The sequence below is a fragment of the Gasterosteus aculeatus genome, chromosome 21 (genome assembly GCF_964276395.1).
Source record: "Gasterosteus aculeatus chromosome 21, fGasAcu3.hap1.1, whole genome shotgun sequence".
NCBI lineage: Eukaryota > Metazoa > Chordata > Actinopteri > Perciformes > Gasterosteidae > Gasterosteus > Gasterosteus aculeatus.
Genome location: NC_135708.1, coordinates 6,961,216 through 6,981,452, shown reverse-complemented (window position 1 = coordinate 6,981,452; position 20,237 = coordinate 6,961,216). Strand labels below are relative to the sequence as shown.

General features: G+C 47.5%; 1 protein-coding gene across 4 annotated transcripts in view; it reads left to right on the top strand.

Annotated features, from left to right (window-relative positions):
• Positions 1–20,131, top strand: part of LOC120812111 (uncharacterized) — a 70,801-nt gene extending 50,670 nt beyond the window's left edge. For 2 of the 4 annotated variants that reach the window (XM_040167952.2, XM_040167950.2), the window contains 11 exons: positions 5,740–6,824; positions 7,552–7,812; positions 9,958–10,132; positions 10,299–10,358; positions 11,385–11,686; positions 12,063–12,119; positions 13,658–13,750; positions 14,311–14,392; positions 14,909–15,021; positions 16,118–16,250; positions 16,490–20,131. In XM_040167952.2, the coding sequence (XP_040023886.2) occupies positions 5,740–6,824; positions 7,552–7,812; positions 9,958–10,132; positions 10,299–10,358; positions 11,385–11,686; positions 12,063–12,119; positions 13,658–13,750; positions 14,311–14,392; positions 14,909–15,021; positions 16,118–16,250; positions 16,490–16,497 (2,369 nt within the window). In that variant the 3' untranslated portion in view covers positions 16,498–20,131. The remainder of the gene's footprint in view (positions 1–5,739; positions 6,825–7,551; positions 7,813–9,957; positions 10,133–10,298; positions 10,359–11,384; positions 11,687–12,062; positions 12,120–13,657; positions 13,751–14,310; positions 14,393–14,908; positions 15,022–16,117; positions 16,251–16,489) is intronic. The other 2 variants (XM_040167942.2, XM_078097033.1) reach the window with 2 other exon arrangements.
• The last annotated feature ends 106 nt before the right edge of the window (positions 20,132–20,237 follow it).

Sequence of the window (20,237 nt, the reverse complement as noted above, 5' to 3'; positions counted from 1 at the left end):
GCACAGGCCTGTGGGCTAATTAACATTCCACAATGGTTGTATCCGTCTGGTTGTGTTGGTCAAACTCTGCGTGCCAATTTTAGACACAGATCAGCGACAGATTGCAAAGAACGTGTGATAATTCAGTGTGTGTAAATACTGGACAACGGGCATCTTGTGCACACAGGTGGCCGTCCCCATGGGTCTGTTCATGCGACTGTGTTGCAGCTCCATAAGCTTGCAGTATATGGTCTTATAGTGGGTTGACATTTTTGATACAAGGTCAGGGTAGCGCGGCCCATTAGGGGGATGGAAGCTTTGTCCTTGTACAACCTCTTTTCCCATCCCACTGCACTATTGCCTCATTTGCCGTCTTTCTGTCAAGTCCTTACGTCTTCTCTCTTGAGGACTGAATGCTCATTACATTCCCGGTGAAGACAGGCAGAGCCAAGATGGCTGAAAGCGGGTCACAGTCACTTCAAATAATGAGTCAAAATGGGGTCACCGACTGGGGAGCGCGGCCCAGTGCGATGGGGCTTTCGACAACCACATCTTCCTTTCTCTTGGTGTCCGTCTACAGTCTTTTGTCCTTATGTCTGTCTCATTGTTTCTGTCTTTTCCTTGTTTTTTGCCTCCTCCGGGGCACTGGAGTATCGATGCCCCCCTCCCTGAAGTCAAAGAGGAGCATGGCAGAGAGATGGGCTGTGTTCGTATTCATGCTTCTGCTATCTTACCAAGGTCATGGGAGGGTGTCTGTTGCTCCCGTTGTTAAACCTCCTTTATCCACTCTGGATAAAGCAGAAGCACAAGCTTTAGTGTCCAAACAGCTGTGCATGTGCAATAAGCCAACGCTTTGTCTTTGCTTCATCTATCTAGAGAGGTTGTGGGAAAAGGTTTGAGTAAAGAAAAAATATTCAATGAGATAAAAAAAAGGGATACTGTCAGGGTTGGGTAGGAAGGCAGGACTCAAACGCAGACTTTAACGCAAAAGTCAAAAACTCCAACAAAGTAAAAGGCCAACGGGCAAAAACACACACACACACAAACGAACCGGGGGGGGGGAAAAGGCAGGCAGGAACGAGGAACATCCAGACGGTAGACAGGGACATCCGTGACAAAGGACAACGACGCGACAAGTGACAGGAGACACACATGGCTTAAATACACTAGGGGGGTGCTGGTGATTGGACACAGGTGGAAACAATCAGACAATCACAGATGATGACAGGACAAGGCAGGAAGTGAAGTCACCCAGGGAGACAAGAAGCAGAAAACTACAAAATAAGACAGGAAATAAAACCACACCGTGACAGATACAAAGAAAACGGGTGGGTGGATTAATGTATTATGATGGAAAACAGGAAGTAAGGGTTTGGAGTGACTCACGCTTGGACAGACGAGGGAGCAGTAAATAATCAATGGATTGATCATTTGAAGAAACAAACAACAAAAGAAAGAGGAGAGAGGGATTATGAAATTATTTAGGTCTCAAAATGTCCTTTTTTGAGGCCGTTGAGTGAAGGCCGATGACGCCTTCACTCAACCTTTTCACATTGAGCTTTGTCAGGAAAAATAATCCAATGTTCTGTATATACACACTTCTGGAATGAGTGTTGTTTGCTATAATCCACCTGATTCTAGATAATGTTCACTAAATCCATTCAGGATTCTATTCAATTCTATTTCTGTAATGTGGCAAACAATCTGTACACAAAGCAAAGTCCTCAGTCCCAGGGCCCTCACATCAGCACGCGCATCCCCCACCGCTCAGAAACACACATCCCTCAAAAGAATCAAACGTTTACCAGTCTTCCAAAGAGTTGTCTTTAAGTTTAGAGACTGCTGCCACTCCTAGAGTAACTGAGCTGCCAGCGAGTCTTTATGAGAGGACCAAACCGACACTTGAGATCAACACACTCCACTCTGTCACCACTTCACAGCCACTTCACAGCGTGCACCTTGTTGGGTGTGCTGTTGAAGGGAAGCGACGGAGTGGAGCTTTCCCTTCACATGGAGGGCTGCCGTCAGAGCTGACAAAGCCCACTCAGCCAGAGAGCGGCAGGATTATTTCCCTAATCTACTTGAGGAGCTAAATGAAGGCCTGATGAAGGATGAGAAATCCGTTTTAACCTCTGCTTGTTGGCTTTAAACATGATTAGCCTTATGAAATGCTTTACACTTAAGTCGCTTCATCGGTGAGGGAAACAAGCTCATGAACAGATTCTCCAACAATGAGCCAAACGCATTCTGAAGCATATGCATATGCAATGAAAATTATGTTTAAAAACTATGAGGCAGTTTTAAGATCATTTTGGGTACTATCTGCATATTTGACATATTTGACCTCAAGAAAGAAAGAATGAAATAAAGAGGTGGTGCTCTTCAGGGGAGTCGAGGCTTAACTCGACTAAACCTAAATGAGCGATAGGTGTTTTTATTATGCTAATGAACCCGGTAATTAAAGGCTTTCTCATATTAAATGAGGCATATTGAGCCTCATCAGCTCTGGTAATGCAGCAGGTTGACGAACACATCAAACGGTGGTGTGAAGGTTCGTTCAGGTCCAAACACAAAGGCCCTTAATCAGTGGATGGAAGATATAAATTGTCATGACATCATTGTTGACCTCCTCTGTACCAGCATGTACACATGTGATTGATGCTTCCAATCAGAAGCCTCGTCGATAATGAAGGGAGGTGAGGGATTGCTGTTTTATTTGTTCCCTGTGCTGGCTTGACTTGACTGATAGCCCAAACACATACATATCTGAGATCACATTCCTCCTGGGTTTTAGGGCTGTCTTCTTCACGTCTGTTTGCTAGAATTTGCAGAATAGTAGTATAGTAAAATGAGGAAGAACGTGATTAACTGGAAGACAAACAGAAGCCCTGAAGACATTCTGGAGATCCATTTTTGATAGCTGATAGTTTTCACTTCTGTGTTTAGGACTCTAGGAAAAAAAGAGGTTTGCAGGATTTTTAGATTGCTTCATATTTTTTTTCATCTGGGAAAACACATGGTAAACGGTAGTAAGAGACAGAAAAGCCACAGTGCTGAAGTGTTTCAAACCTGCATTCTTTCTAATGGCTATCAGGCCTCTGCTGGCAACAAGAAGTCTGATTGTAACGTCCACTAGTTGCATACAGTCTGCTGTTTGGTGAGATGAAGTCATGTTCACCTCTGGCACACATCACATCTGTGCAGTAATTAGAAATCTCCGGAGCCTCTCATTGTTTACATTAAAGAAAAAGGCCTTTTTTTCTTTATTTGGTTTGCTGCGATTTCTCTTGTTCCGTTTCCTATTGTCTTGTCACACCACTGTCCCACTTAATTTAGGTCAGTTTTGTTTTCACCTTTCAGTGTTCACTCTGTTTGGTCTCATGTGTGTTACCGTTCCAGGTCTCTGGTCGCTCCACGTTATCTAATCAAACAATGTCCTTTCATTCTGCTCAAGGTTTACGCCCCGATTCCATTTTCCTGGTCCTCTTCGCTGCTTATCTCTATCACTTTATTATTTTCAAAGATCATTTGAAAACAATACATTTTTACCAACTTTCTGAGGAGCTATAAAACATACCATAAAAAAAGAGCCGTTTATTTTTTACGGCCTTAGTGTTGCGTCTATGTACTACTTACTTCCTGCTCTCTTTCTGTCCGCCCACTCACCTGCTCATCGGCCAATCAGTGTCTCCCAAGCCGACTCAAGCATCAGAATCAAAGGCCTTCGGTCCGCCTTCGATCCGCCTCTTCCTAATTCAAAGTCCTCAGACGTGATTTCCCCGATTATTTTAGCAAATACAACCACAACAGGACACATGAGGCCATTCAAAGAGGTGAACATGAGTGACGACCCCATTTAGATTTGTAATGTTATCATTTCTTTTCTGCGCCGTCACAGGTGAGAAAAATCTGCGGTCACTTTAAGACTAGGCAACAGGTTGATGTGACGATGAACGCGTCGCACAAATTTCAATGTTTTCCCTCTCGCCGCAGGGTGGGGGGGCGTGGTGGGAGGCGGCATTTTTTCAGGTTGTTCACTCGTAAATGTGACCTCCTATGAGGAATTGCACTCAAATTTGAATAGATCAAAATGTTGTGGTCAAAGGTCACACTTTTGGCCATAATTTAAGAATTCCTAAGCTCATTTCCACAAATTCACTCAAATATCCGGCGGGATGTAATGATGAAGTGCTGACATTAATGGACAGCAGTAAACTACCACTGCCCTGGCTCAGGGGGGCTCTCTGTGATTCGGCCCTTGTGCTGGTGGGTACAGACGGGAACAAAGCGTGGAAGAGAATCCCGAGTCACGAGGATGAAGCCGCAGCACGACGTTAAGGAAACAAAGTGCGTGCCGAAACCAAAGAATGTGGCTTGTTCGGCCGCTTTTCCACACATTCTGTGGTTGGAGCAGCAGCAGCCGTTCATACAAAATGACGCAAAACTAAAATGCTGTTTGAGAAAAAAAGAATTCTCACAAAAGTTTAGGTAAAAGAGCTTTAAATATGTGAGCTAAGAACTTAAGTCACGTCTGCAACGTTAAAATGAGTCAGTGTGGACTGTCAGGTCTCACAAGCTTCCTCAAACCGTGTGCAGGTACAGAAATAGCCGTTTTGTCCCTCATCTTAGAATACAAAAATAGCACATTATACATCTAGCATCAATGAGTCAGTCGCACAATGGCGTGTGGATGGGGAAGGACACACAGCATACACTGCTCGTTTAAACTATTGTGTTGTATTTATGTATTTTTCTAAACTGGAACACAGCTGGAGTCAGTAGGTCTGAACTTTATTCTGTGAGTCAGCAACAGATAACTATCTTCTTTTAACTTTATATTGCACAGTACTTCACGTGATATGGTTGATGCCTGTTCGGATCCAAAGAACCCCAGAAGGAGTCAAATGGACGACAGGTTCTCATTCGAGCAGCGGTGCAATCATTGGTACTGCTGAGACAAATCATTCTCTGCACATGGAAGCCAAAGTCTGTCCAAGTGAGACTAAACACTTGGTAGGTGGACACTAAGCAGGCCGTCTGTGTGTACCGTTATGTCGTAATGAGAAGACCCACTCTCATTCTCCATCTGCTCCAGCCGCCGTTCCTCTTTGTGTAGTTGGGTTAGGTAGCCAACAGTTGACAATTCTGCTGTCAAGTAACCTGAAACGATGTTGATGTGAGTGAAGCGTAACCACAGTAACGGCGGTGCACATGTGCTGCATTGTGACCTTCTGAATCTTGCTGAGGTGAACCGTGCTGGAGTCCAGGAAACCAGCTTGAGGGGTTCTGTGGAAACAAATAAAGTGAATGTCAGGGCCTTTCCTCCGCGACTTCACGTCCAACGTATATATGCAATTATTTTCTCAGGACAAAACTTTTGGGGGTAAAACACACAATAGTGTATAAACAGACAATCGATCTGTGAAGACCACAAAACGTTGAGCTGAGCAGAGAGTGTAATTAGGAGCATGCTGCAGGAACCTGGCTTTACCACAAAGGAAAAAAGCTTTTTCCGAGGACGGTATTGTTCTTTTATTGTTGAACAGACGTGTGACGCTTTCAAGAGGGCAGACATTGGCAGAAGTATGTGTGTGATGAGTTGAATGCACTTGTGATTAATTTATCTGACAATCCTCTACAGGTTTTTTAATGTCATATGAACTGCTACCAACAACTGTGCTTTTGTTTCATTGGAAAAGAAGCCTTTTATTCATGGGACATATTGCCCTCATTTCTAATTCAAATCAATTGTCTTTCCAGTAAAATCTGACACGATGGAAAAAGCGGAGAAGAAGGAGGAAAAGCCGCAGGACAACATAAAGAACGTGGACCCGTTCGACCCTCTGTTTGACAGAGCCGAGCAGAAGAGTGTGACGGTGGTATACGAAGTCACGGAGACCCCGGCCAAGGTGGAGAAAGAGATAAAGAAGGAGGAGCAGACAGAGACACAGAAGGAGACAGAGACACAGAAGCAGACAGAGACACAGAAGGAGAAGGAGAAGCAGAAGGAGAAGGAGACAGAGACACAGAAGGAGAAGGAGAAGCAGACAGAGACACAGAAGCAGACAGAGACACAGAAGGAGAAGGAGAAGCAGACAGAGACACAGAAGGAGAAGGAGATGAAGGATGCAGGGAAAGTTAAAGAGGAGAAAGAGACTGACAAAGTAAAGGTGACAGAGAAGGTGGAAGAAAAGAATGAGACGGAAAAGGAGAAAGAGAAAGTGGAGTTGATTCAGGTAAAGGCTGAAGAGGAGGACAAGATGAACAAGGTAGAAGAATCACAGGGAAAGTTGGAGAAGACAGAGAAAGTAGTCAAGGTGGAGAAGACTGAAGTCGAAAGCACAGTTGAGAAAACCCAGGACGTGGGAAGAGTGGACCAACGCGAAAAGTCCACCACGCACAAAACTGACAACACCGAGAAGCTTGAGACGAGAGAGGTGAAGGACGGCACTGAGCAGCACGCGGACAAAGTGCAGAAGACGCCGGCGCAACAGGCGACACCCGTCCAGCCAGATACCGCATCTGACCGGCCGGAGAACAAGGCCGACACCGAGACACGGGCGACGCCAGGAGCAGAAGACCTCAAGAAGGAGAAGGTGGACGCAGACCTGGCCAAGGGGACGGAGAAAGAGGACGAGGCGGAGAAACTGCTGCAGCAGGCCGAGAAGGAGGAGAAGCAGGACAAAGTGCCGGCCAGCAAGAAGATCGTGGAGAAAAAGGATGACAAGAAGGACAAGACTGCCAGAGCGGACGGAGGAGACAAGGCCAAAAAAGCCAAACTTGCAACCAACGGGAGCAGCGCCCCGCTGAGCAGGGAGCCGGCAGCTGCAGACAGGAGGACAAAGGTATGTTCCTCCTCCAAAAGCATCCAATACCATGTAATTAGTGTAACACCAACCTGACACCTGACACCTGTGTGCCGTGAGGTGAGGTGAGACTATTTCAGTCCCGAAAACCATGTACATGAATCAATAGGGTTTTATTTTTAAGTAGAATGTTTAGAGACTGTGAGGGACAACCGGGTGTGATCTCCAGGTCATGGATGGATTACTGAGCTCAAGGCCAAGGGCCCAACGTGGCCCCGTAGCCACCCACCTAATGTTACTACACGGCGCTACAACAAGAGCATCAAAATGAGTAAAAAGACACATGCAAGACACCCAAGCAAGCAATAAGACAAAAGACTACAAAGAGACTAAAGACCTGAAGAGACAAAAAACAACACAAAGTGGTAGCAAACAACTGCAAAGACACTCAAACTGAAGGAAAATGATATTCCATTGATCGATGTAGCTGAAAGGATTTGGTTTGTTCTGCACTGATTCTGAGGGCTTGAAGGTTTTAAATTGTAGAAAAACAAACACACATGCTGCCTCTGCTTCTGCTGCTTCTGCTTTGTGTATTATGTGTATAACGTCCCCTCGTTCAGAGGCTTTTCATACATGCGTATTATGATTTTTATGTTAATGCTGCTTTTGCTGCTTAGTATTATCCATCTGCCTTATTGTTTGCTCTCCCTTCCCTCCTCATTTTGCCCCCGTCCCTCGTGTATGTCTCGGCCCTGCGTCGCAGCCAGCTGCCGGGGCCCCCAAACTCAGCGTTGCTGCTGCGGCTAAAACGCGCCTGGGCACCGCGGCTCCAGGGGGCCCGGGCCCAGCGCCGACTAGGCGTCCCGCATCCTCCTCTACCACCACCTCCGTCTCAGACAAAAAAACTACCGCAGCCAGGGCACCCCCCACGGCCGCCGCCGGTCCAAAGCGCCCCCCCACCACCTCCAGCAGCCGCCCTGCATCCTCCACCACTACCACAGCCGCACGGGATGTCAGACCCAAGGTAGGTGTCGTCCGCCGAAGGCTGCAGAGCGGCCAGCTCTTTGGATCTAGGAGTTCTTTGGATCGAGTATCGGACGCTGTCCAATGTTTGGCTTTCGCTCATCTGGGATCCTGACCACACGACGCACAGTAGTTTGTCATAACTGATGGATTTGAGTCAAAGCTGCAAATGTATTCCAACCAGATGAGCATGAAGGGGCAGAAAGAAGTACCACTCCCTACCATACCGTCTTAACAATAGGTTTATGCGTTGAAGGTGATGTTTTATTAATTACAATAATTAGTTACCAGCAGATTCAATTCAATTGAACAATTTTATTTTGTATAGCCCAAAATCGCAAATTACAAATTTGCCTCAGAGGGCTTTACAGTCTGTACACATACATCCTCTGTCCCGCAACCCACCATCGGCACAGGAAAAACTCCCCAAAAGATGACAAAACCCTTCCAAGAGGGAAAAAAGGGAAGAAACCTTAGGGAGAACGTCAGAGGAGGGATCACACTCCCGGGATGGACAGACTACAATGGATGCCATGTGTACAGAATGAACAATGTATAATACATGCAATTCCTATGACAGAAATGATTCAAGTAATTGTGAGTAGTAAGCCAGGCGCACAGCAGGACCACTGCAGGGGCAACCACCATCAGATAGAACCACCATCCACAGAATCCTGTGGGGAGGGAGAGCACAGAGACTTTAGGAGAGGGTAATGTTGGTTTACGAGTACAGTAATATGATTAATATCTAAAATAATAATGATGATGATGATGGCATCAGCAGGCGTCAGCAGGGTCACGGCAGGTGTCAGGACCAGGGTCCAGAAGGAACTACGATCTACGGAGACCTGCTAGGGGAGAAAGCACAAAAAAAACTCCCGGAAAGAAGCTGAATTAGTCATGTGCATTAATAAAACGTGAATTATGGTAGAACGAGAGCATGAGAGAGGAGCTCGGTGTGTCCTAAGAAGTCCCCCGGCAGTCTAAGCCTATAGCAGCTTAACTAAGGGCTGGTCCGGGCTAACCTGAGCCAGCCCTAACTATAGGCACAATCAAAGAGGAAAGTTTTAAGTTTTACTTTAAAAGAGCTGACCGAATCTGCCCTCCGGACTGAAAGTGGAAGCTGGTTCCACAAAATAGGAGCTGGATAACTAAAGGCTCTGGCCCCCAGCCTACTTTTTAAAACCATAGGAACAACAAGTAACCCAGCATCTATGCAGCGCAGCTGCATTGTAGGGCAATACGGTGTTAGGAGAGGAGGAGAAGTACCTTAAAATCTATTCTTGATTTAACAGGGAGCCAGTGCAGAGAAGTTAATACAGGAGTGATATCCAGATCATTTCAACCCTTCATCAGCTTGTCTTTGAAATCTCTTCTTGTCCACGCAGTGACAGTGGAGTCATTGAAAGCTTGACAGAGTAGCAGCAGAGGGCTGTAATCCAAAAATATAACTACTATTATTTGAGTGCTTTACAATTAGTCATTTCAAATACAGAGTTTTAACACTGCTACTCATACTATTGTATTTAATAGAGCGGAAAACGCATTCCATATACTGCTTCTATGATCCGAAGATTTGATTTCCTGGGCATCCTGGTGGTTATATCAACCCCTTCCCTCGCTTCCTTTTCTGTATTTACACTTTAAAGTCTCCAGTCAAGGTGAAACTGCCCAAAAAAGCACTGTAGGTCAACTTTTATACATTGGTGTAACACGTTGCCGAATTAGGCTACTGTCACATGATCCATATCACAGAATCGGTGCTGCAGGCCTCTGCGATAAGTCTCTAAAACTGGCATTGTGTCAGTACGTCCTACTGACTTATTCACTACTTCATGTCACTAATTCATGCTCTGCGCTCTCAGAAGATTCGTCGGCCTTCTGTCACCCGGGTCCAGTGGCCTCCTTCCCCCGTCGCTCCGCGGCCACTGACAAACCAGCGTCTTTAATTAGCCAATGGCCGCCCGAGGGCTCAGGGTGACTCAGTTCAGTGTGGCTCAGCCATACGAGGAGCGTGCCATCATAAGGGTTATGGGGGGTTATAGGGTTATTTTTCATTGATTCGCAGCGTCAGCCATCAACCTTTCCCTCCCCTCCTCACCTGACGTCTCCGGTGTCTATTTTTTGCTCTGTTGTTCCCCTCCAGATGACTCCGGAGAGGCGCCCCCTTGTGCCCAAGGCCAGCACCGCCGCCCCAGCAGGCTCCACCGCTGCCACCAGAAATGGAACCGCGTCAACGGCAGCCAGTAAAACCATGACATCGGCGCGCACAACGGCGTCTACTCGCACCGCCACCACCGCTGCAGCCAGAAGACCTCTGGGTAATGGCAGCCGCTGACACACACACACACACACACACACACACACACACACGCGCGCGCGCGCACACACTCACGCACATGTTTTTGATGATGGGTATTTTTAGCTCTGTGCCTTTAATCCACACGCTACTCTCTACAACTACACCGCTCACCATCTGTGTTTCAGTCCCCAAGACGGACAGCAAAGCAGGAGAGGAGAAGAAGCCCAGTGCTCCGAGGACTACAGGTACCAGCGCTCTCCTGTTGCAAAACCACATTCATTTTATACGGACATTTATATATATATTATATATTTGCAGCCACAATCTCACCTGCCCCCCCCACTGTGCTTTTGATTGCTGCATCCACTGCGTCTTCTCCACTCCCCTCCTGTAATCCTTTTCCTCAGTTCTTTCTCTCTCTCTCTCTGTCTTTCCTCACATTTACAGCTTTGCTCGTCTCGGCTACAGATTAGTTTACATTTTGGCAACATGAGGTCTGTCAGCAGGAGTGTGACACTGCAGCACGCACTGTCCGAGCATGACAATGCTGTGCAGGGAGAGAGAGAGAGGCGTCATTGGTCTGGAGAGTTAAATAAACCTTTCACACAGCATCCTGGGGATTACCATCCCCTCGCTGTCCACAGGCGCGCCTGGATTCTTCTCAATCAGACACGTCTTAGCTTGAGCTGGAGGTGCATGTCGCACGGTTCAGCATGCAGCCCTCCGGATGACAAAAAGCTGACACGTAGAATTTGAATTGACTAACTTGAAGTGCAGTGTGGCTTAGTGTGCTGAAATGTGCTCACCAACAGCGGATGGAAGTGTCAGCAATTCAGTCCAGGTCACTGAGATGCTGACCTTTACATGTCCAAACAAACAGAGTCTGGTTTGATGTCACAATGCAGGAAGGTGTCCCTGTTTCTTTTTGCCTCTGAGTCCTGCTTTCTCTCTGTTTCACTCCCTCTTTTCTGTCCTTTGTGGAACTTTGTTATCCGTCAGTGTCGACCGTAGATGACAGATGGGATCCTTTGTGTTTGGCGTCCATGAGAAGAGGGTCCATGAATACATAATGCACACGTCCTCAGCACGTTTCCTTTGGCTATCTACATCTTTGTCATCAGAAGGATGAGAATTATCATTATTAACGTTTAATCCCAGCGTTGTCTATAATAATGATGGATATCTAGCTTTGCATTAGTAACTAGAACGCTCTGATTAAGATTGTCTTTTGACTTTTTTTTAATGTATTTGTCTCTCTGACTCACTCTCAGCAGACCCTTCCAAGCCCAAGGCCACCAGCGCCCCCACCCTCCGCAGCACCGCTTCCACCGCCACCACCGCCGCCTCTCGCACCAGAACCACAGCAGCCAAACCGGCCACGCCCTCCTCCACCACCGGCGCAGCACCGGAGAAGAAGCCCACGGTTCCCCGCACCCCTCGGCCCGCTTCCTCATCCGCCGCCCCCTCCAGGACCACGGCTCGGCCCAGCGCGGCCCCGGCCCCCGACATCCGCAACGCCCGCTCCAAGATCGGCTCAACGGACAACATGAAGCACCAGCCCGGGGGTGGGAAGGTAGGTCCACCCTCCAGACCGCGGCTTTGCTTCCAGTGGACGGGATCTTCTGACACTGGCTTTCGTGGGTTCCTCACGTGCACTTGTTTCTGATGCTCTTATTTTGAAAACGTAGCCATAATATATACAAGCTGTACAAGCTACAGATAAAGTAGCTTAAATGAGATGCTAGGTAGCATAATGCTAAGGTCGTCAGTACATTTGTTTTAATTTGCTTGGTGTCTCCATCTTGTCTGACCCGTTCTTTGAGCTTCCAGCCATCGTCTTTCCACTTTTTTGTCCTCCACCCTCAAGCCTCATCCTTTGCACCTCTTCCCCTCCCGGTGTGTTGTTATGTGGTGTTGTCGCTGACGCGGGATGGGACTTGTCTCCCCAGGTGTCATCCACCTCACTGAGTAGGGGCGCCGCCTCCAAAGAGACCAGCCAGAGCAAAGTGAGTCCCCTCCCCCTCCTCCCCCCCATCACCACACGCTCCACTTCCCTCCTTTGAATCTCTGCCTCCCACTTTTTTTCACCACTTGTCACATTTTCATGTTTATTTTGAAGTTATGCTACTTGGCAGATTGAAAATAAAAAGCCACTGACTTCTGAACACCAGAGGGTTCAAACCATCATCGGCATTTGTCTTTTCAGTCTGACTTTTGTCCTCCGATGGTTCCAGGTGATACAAACTGTCAGATCCAACAAAGCCTGCAGTTATAATTCAATTGGCCATGACAAATATTTTTAGATTTTTCTGCTTGGAAATAAAAGCTTTTAAATAACAAAATAAAAAAACTTTTATTTTGAAGAATTTACAAGATTTGTAACCAACAAATCTACTAATAGAAAGGAAGGATGAGTGTGCAGCAAAAACAACATGTGCTTTGTGAACTTTGACCACGAAATGTATCACTATCCGATCATGCAGGTCGTACATGTGTGTGTGCAGCGCGTCACGCAGGCTTGCATTCAAAAGACAAAAGTAGAAATTGAGTGTTTTCTGTGTTTTTTCCTTTCGCAGCTATTTTCTTTTCCTTAGAAGGTGCCTATCCACAATGTGGCCTTCCATCAGCGCTCAGTGGCCTAAATCCCCCGTTGTTCCTTTCGTAAATGCAGCAAATGTTTCCTGCAGCAGTATGCTGCGCTTTCGAACCCAGCGCCTCCTAGTGGTTATATCGAGTTGAGACGCAGTCATCTCATAACACAAGTGAAAGCTCGTTTGGTCTTCAGCGTCTCACAGTCTAACCTTTGTCCGTCTTACAGTCGGCATTAATGACGTGCTGTGGATTCTACTCCACTCTGTTTGCATGCGTGTACTCTTTGACCCTCTGAAACCCAAGACATGTTTCCTATCAACAATCACTAAACTACACTGTTCATCAGAGCCAGAAGACAAAGACACCGTCACTATCGTTGGGTTTTGTCCTTCCGGTCCTTGAACACATCATTGAGCTCTTATGTCAGTAAAGGCAATGGAAACTGTGATATTCATCTAAAACGTTTTATTCTGAAAGTCATAAAATATTAAAGCTTCCCAGTGCAATAAAATGTAACAAATAGAAAGAAAATCTCCCCAAACTGCTTGGGCTCCAGAGGGTTTTAAGTGTTTTGTGTTGCGTTCAGAAGCTTCTGCTTGCCTTTTTGCAAGACTTTATTCAAACAACATTATGCATCTTTTAGTCCGTTTGGATTTGTGTTACTGTCGCTATTCAAATGGCAACGCGAGTCACTTCTCAGACCGCTTCACTGCCCAGCAGTTGATTTCAAGCGCACCTACAGGTCCAAAATGAGTCGTGTTTGGGAAGGTAAACCTCGGCCCATCCTCCCGTCCCTTCCTTTCCTTTCTAACCCTGCCCGTAACGCTTCTTCTCCCCTTCTCTTCTCTCTTCCTCTCATCCTCTTTTCTTTGCCTCCACCTCCTCTTCGTGCCATCCCCCGGCTTTCGCCTGCTCTCCTCCTCCCTCTCGCTGCCATGCTGTGTCCGTATAGGTTCAGATAGTCTCCAAAAAGCTGGACTTCAGCCACGTCTCCTCGCGCTTGGGCTCCAAGGACAATTTGAAGCACGTTCCTGGTGGAGGGAATGTAAGTACCGGCCGGCCTAGCAGCATCCAACCTGGCTTAAAGGAGCCACGGAAAAGAAGATATCGTAAATACTCAACTCTTCTGCTGCTAAATTGCCAGTTGTACAGTAGTGGCAGTACAGGTAGCTGCTTGCAGACTCCAGCACTGGTCCTGCTCTGGAGGGGAATCATTGGACAGCATGCTAGTAAGCCTGATGTAGCAGCCACTCCCTCACAACCCGCCTCCCTCACTTCCTTAAACTGTCCTCGTGTTGTCCTGCGCCGTCACTAACTCACTGATCAAATGACAACGATCGTCTGCGTCTCGGCTTTCTGACCCTCTGGCTCTGTGAGGAGAGAGGCTCTTGTTGAAATGACGGCTTCCTGTCCTGAGCGTCTTCTCAGAAAAGGAATCTTTCAATGTGGCAGCAACCACAGCGTTGTATCTCAAACAGATATGCAATTTATCATGATGTGTGAATCAAGCTGAATAAGAAATGGCCCTTAAGCGACCAGGGGGACCCAGTCTCTGCATAATGCTCTAGTGATTTGTGTTAAAAAGGCTTGTGTGGCGTTCGACAGGTGCAGATCCTCAACAAGAAGGTGGACCTGAGTAAAGTGACATCCAAGTGCGGATCCAAGGACAACATCAAGCACAAGCCCGGTGAGCTTGTAATCATTACATGCACGCTGCTGAAGAGCTGCTGGACCCCGCTGTGTCCATGCTCACTGAGTTGTAGTTTATTGGGTACAGCTCGACAGAATTAGTGCAGCGTAATACAACGTTTCCAAAATACTGACACCCCTAAAAAGATGGTTTTCCAGATCAACATGTGGAGAAAATCCATGCATATTGACTTATTTCCTGCACAAAGAATCATCAAAATCCACATAACCAATATCCCATATTGTGAAATAGAATCTACCATATAGGATACAGTGGCATGAAGTGAACAAACGGGCATTTAAAGGTTTAAAGGTCTGAATATGCGGTGGTGATTGAGACTGATGTTTGTAAAGATATTTACCTCAGTGTAAGCGTTAAATAATATCAATGCATATTGCTTTTTGTCTTGGCAGCCGTCTGCATGTCGCTATCACTTTATCATTAATGTTTAAGATGATGTTCGTGTCCATGCGTGACGCGTGTGTGATGACCAGTGATCCGTGTGTGCTGCAGGCGGCGGCGTCGTGAAGCTCGAGTCCCACAAAGTGAGCTTCAGGGAAAAGGCTCAGTCCAAAGGGGACTCCTCGGACACCTTGAGCCCTTCCCCCGCAGCAGGACACGTCGAGGTGAGATCAGCACTTTTATTTTCATGAGCCGACAAATCACAACCGACTGGCCAAACCCTGACCCTGTATGTTGCTGTGAAGGAAGTGTGGCCTCCTGCCCGGAATAAAGCCACCAGGTATTCTCTCTGAGGTATCAGACCTTCGTGACTAAGAACACTTTAGGAACCAGTGAAAAGGTCCCTGAGTTCTGCTCTTAAGGTCTTCTTCAAGTAATTACCTGAGAAAGACCAACCCAGCATCTATGGCTTGGGAGGTCTCAGGTTTTTAGGGCTCTTCTAGCGCCGCCTCTGTGTTTGTCTTCTGGAAGATGTCTGTGGGGTGGGCGGGGCTTCAAGCTGCCATCACTTATGAGGCTGACCGGCTGTCAACCTGAACCCGCTCAAAGCCTTTGCACCAGCAACCGGTTCACTTTCCCCTGACCTTCTGTCCGGCTGCTGTGCAATTGTGCGGATGCCCCCCCCCCCTCCCCCGCATTTCCGCGGGGGAACGAGTCTCCTCAGCTCCGTCCTGCACATTGAGAGAGACTGAGCTTGGCATGCAGGGACAGGCTGGTGAAATGATAATTGCCAATTTTGGCAATAGGAGATATGTTTGGGGCAAATTGATCAGAATCAATGTCCCCTCAGGCAATGGCGGCTCGTCCCTCCTCATCTGCACGATCTCATGCTCCTCTTACAGGCACACCAAAAAATAATTTTGCAGCAGCAGACGATGACTCGTCTGAGGGCGCGTTTTGATAACTGAAGTCTGTTTTTAGAAATTATGTTAAGTTGAGTTGCTGAAGGTTCAAATGTGTGCAGCTGTGAAATGTAGCCTCTTTTATCTTCAGCAGAGGTGCTTTGTTTTTCAATTTTTTATTAACTAAGGCTGTCAATAGTCTATGTTTCTCTGTGTTCAACTCTATGAAAAGACCGAACCCATCTATTAAAAACACATCAAGGAGCTCCACGTCACCGCACACACACACACACACACAGACACACACACACACACACTAGAGATGTGGATCAAATACAGCTCGTGAGGCCGGCACAGACGCTGCAATAACATCCCTTCTATGAGAACTCAAGAGGGCTTCACTGCTGTGTGTTTGTAGGCTGAGCGGCCCCCGGAGCCGGGCTGCGCGGGGGGCCCCGGCACCCAGGAGAACGGGCTGAAGGAGGGTGCTCGCGCTGACAGCGAGGGCCTCCAGGAGCCTCAAGCTCTGGACTCACGCATCCCGGAGACAAGTGAGTTGTTTTCTGCGTGTGTGTGTGTGTCTGTGTGTGTGTGTGTGCGCCAGGCCCACGGGATTCCCACGGAGGGATGAAGCGCTTGGGCAGGTGATGCCCAGCGACGTCCTGTGGTCGGGGAGCACCTGAATCTTGCATGCTGTGTAATAGTGTGCATTTGTCTCCTTGTGTTTGTGTGTGTGTTCACCATGCAAGCTCCTGATCATACTGTCATCTCCTGACTTCTTATCTTGCAGGCATCTAATTCTACTACCCCTCTGCCCTCCTCATCCCCCCCCCCCTCTCCCTCCTCCATAACATTACCTCCCCGCCCGCTCCTGCCTGTGTTTTTTCCCTTCTCTCTCTCCCACCTCTTCTTCTTTTTTCCTCCAACCTTTCTGCCGCAGATTGAGTGTTTCAAGCTCAACTTCCGCGAGAATGCTGCTCTCGCACGGACCACGCCGCCGACATCCTCACCCGGCCGCCCCTCCCCCACCCCCTCCCCTCGCAACGATGACGACAACAGGCCCCGCCCACACATCTCCTCCCACCATCACGACCCACCGGCTGAGTCTTCCTCAGTGAACGGACTCGCTTCCGTGGGCTTCCCCTCTGCCTCCTCAACTCAAGGGGGGGGGGGGTGGAGGGGGGGCAGCAGCTCCTTAAAGGGATCTCCACCTCTTTCTCCCCCCTCCCTGGTGGAGCGCTGAGAACTCCTTTCACCTTCACTCTGTTTTTGAACGTTCCAGTATCGACTTCATGTTGCCTCCTCCCTCACATCCAGGCTCATCCTCCTGTGCAATTGATGACCCCCCCCCCCCCCCCCCTCAATGCTTGGCTAGAGTGTGGGAATCTATGTGGAGTGAAAGGTTTTTTGTCACATCTTTTGTTGCGTCTCCTCCTAACCGGCTGACCTGTAATCAGTGGGAACCCCTCGACGTAAACCGACTACCCTCCCCCCCGCTCGCACAATCGCACCCCCGACACACACCAATGAGCACTGCTTCTGTTTTCCTCGTGACCGCTGGGGCTGCTTGTTCCCCGATGACCGCTTATAACCGCAGTAATTCATCGTGCATCTCGCCCGTCGACATCCCTCCCCGTAAACAAGCTGACAAACCACAAAAAAAGAAGCTAGACAGCAAGTAGGCTGTTTGAACCACTGTTTAACTCTCTATTCTCAGTGTCGTGGTGGTGTGTTAGTGTAACAACAAGCTTTGGTGTTACGTTGGGATCTTATTTCTGCCTCTCTTGCGTTTCCCTTCTCCTCCTCGTTGGATGATTTTTAAAGCTAGGTTTTATTTATTTATCATACGTTTCGTCCCGCGCCGGCAACGCAGTGGGCCGTCTTTTAATCTCAGACAGCACTCAGAAAATCATGCACATGTTTTTCATGAACCAAAACACGCGGCGAGGACGTTTACAGGGAGGGAGGACGCCGGAGGCCTCAACACACAGGAAGTGCGCCGGCGTAGAGAAGCTTGAACTGAGCATGCAGAGGTTCGCCAGGAAGATGTCCGAGCGTCTCCAAAGAGCTGCGTGTCTCGTATGTGCCTCCCGTCCTCCGTCCCTGAAAATCCCTTCAGTAGACGAGGACGCCGCCGGAAGCCGATCACGTCTGGGGGCGTGGCTGTTGGTGTCCCTGCGGGGGTTGTGGTAGCATGTTGTTTGGCGTTGGCGGGATACAGAAACATCTCGAGCACTCTGTTGTTGTTGGAGGATCGGCAGTGGAACCTGATGTGGCTTCATACTCGTACTCAGCGGCTGCCTCCCACTGGCTTCACGGCATTTGTCAGCCATCACTGCATTTGAAAAAGGGCTGCGTATCATCTGGAATCTCATCCGTCTCGCTGCGAAAACTCAAGCTTATTTTTGACAGACATGTTAGAGCTGCACCTTTCGTTTGTTTGTGCCGCTTGGAATACAATTGAGTTGTGAAGTGTTATAGCCCAATATCACAAAACAAACTGCCCCACATGAAAAAGCTTAGCGTGCCGGAGCAACAGAGTGGCGTCAGCATTTCTCTGTGTCCACATTGTGAATGTAGGCTGTAATGTGCGGCTCTCTGTCCGTCAGGTGTCTAGTGCTTGGCAGCACTTTTGTTCTGCCTGCAACATCTCAACCAAAAACAGTGTGAAACCAAAACAAAGCGCTGAGAGGAGCTGCTCTCTGCGGCTCCGTCATTGGCTCCTCGAACACAAGAACACGTGTCCTGTGATCAGATGCATTAGTTAGAAGTTATCAAATGTTTGGTTCCTACAACACTGGAACATGAGATTCTGAAAAGGTTTTGATAGAAGTAAAGAAGGTTATGAAGCATTAACATTTATTGCCAGTTTTGGGTTTGACTGTCAATCAAATTGTATTATCTAGGCGTTTACTAGTTATTACACACATGGACTGAAAGAGGAAGCCCAAAATGACTCCCAGACTTGGTTGGATAATGGCAAACACTGTACCATTCAGTTTGAAGACAACCCTCCGCCCCCCTTATGGACGACCTGAAACACTCCCGAGTGTCACTTTGAGTTGATGCTTTAACCCGTGAAAGAGGCTCACTGTGCGCAGCGTCGCTGTCGGATCAGACGTCCGAATGCCTTTTGAACAGGTAGCTTCGTGGTGAATGACATTTTGCGTGATGACTGAATAGAGCAATAAACTGAACTTCAGTGCCCTCCTTACTATTCAATCAGTTTGATTCAAACCCAGTCACGATTTTGTTTTCTATTGGAATCATTTCAAATTGTATGTGTCAGGAAAAAATGATACTGAGAAAATGGGCAATAAACTCACGTCTTCTGAAAGTGTGAATGGTTCCCATGCAGATGTTGGAGGGCCTTCTCTCCCCGGTGACCATCAAGTGATGCGAAAGGTGCCGCTGTCATCGAATAGTTGGATCTCTCGGTTAGTGCCACGGCTGTGGCTTAGCTACATTATCTCCTCGTGCCTGTCCACGACCGCGTTACAGCTTCGCTCCTCCTCGACAGGTTCTACTCACCACTGCTCATGAGATTGCACGCGGATGTACATCCACATTCTATTGTCAGGGTTAGAAAATGAACAAAAGGCGGTGCAGCAGCAGCGTCAGGTTTTATGTCCTTGCACCTTTTAACGATTCTACTGGGAGGAGGTGTTTTTACTGCAAATATTATTCTAATCATTATGAAGACATTGGTAAAAAGGGCCCCTAAAGTGAAAGAATGTCATTTGAGATATAACGTACTCAAGACGCAACACTTTTGTATATGTATTTATCGTTGTGTTCTCTCACGGTTGGACGGACGATACTTGGATTTTGGAGCCCAATGCTCACAAAGTCGCTAAAACCGGATTTTATTTAAATCGCTGCAACGGCAGATCCATTTGGAAATGTTAAACTGGCAAAAGTAGAGCTTACATTTTTGACAGTGTGGAGCCTTGTCTTAAGACGTGAGAGTACGGTTGGGACAGCCTGGTAGGCGAGCTGATGCAGCTGACACACACCGTACGCCACGTGGGCAAAGGGAATGTCCTGCAGCGGGGAGGCCTGTGTAGGCGTGTTAGTTTGGGAGTAGTGCATATCGAACATGTTGGCGACCTGCCCCAAGATTGTGTGTGTGTGTGAGGTTAACTAACCGTACTAGTCAGGTTTGGTTCGTGTAATAACTGCTCCTCGCTGTAGAGCTTCATCTGCTGCTGCACCCATGCACTAACAACCAGAGCATGCTGAGGAACAACCCCGGGATGTGTTAGGTAGACTTACTTTGTCATTTGCAGAACCTCAATGTTCTTTTGTGTTTGTTTTTTTTCTTCATTTTAATAATTTTTTGGGGGTTTGGAAAAAAAGTTGTTTATTGTGATTACTTGTTAATTAGTGATGTGATTGTTGAACATGAAATAAAAATGGACTAAAACTCTCACTTGTGTTCGATCTTATTGTGTTTTGGACTATTTCAAAAGAAAAAAGCTGTTTTAGGTCTGGATGCTTTATCTCTCTGTTATCGGAGTGTGTGTCCTTTTGAATCT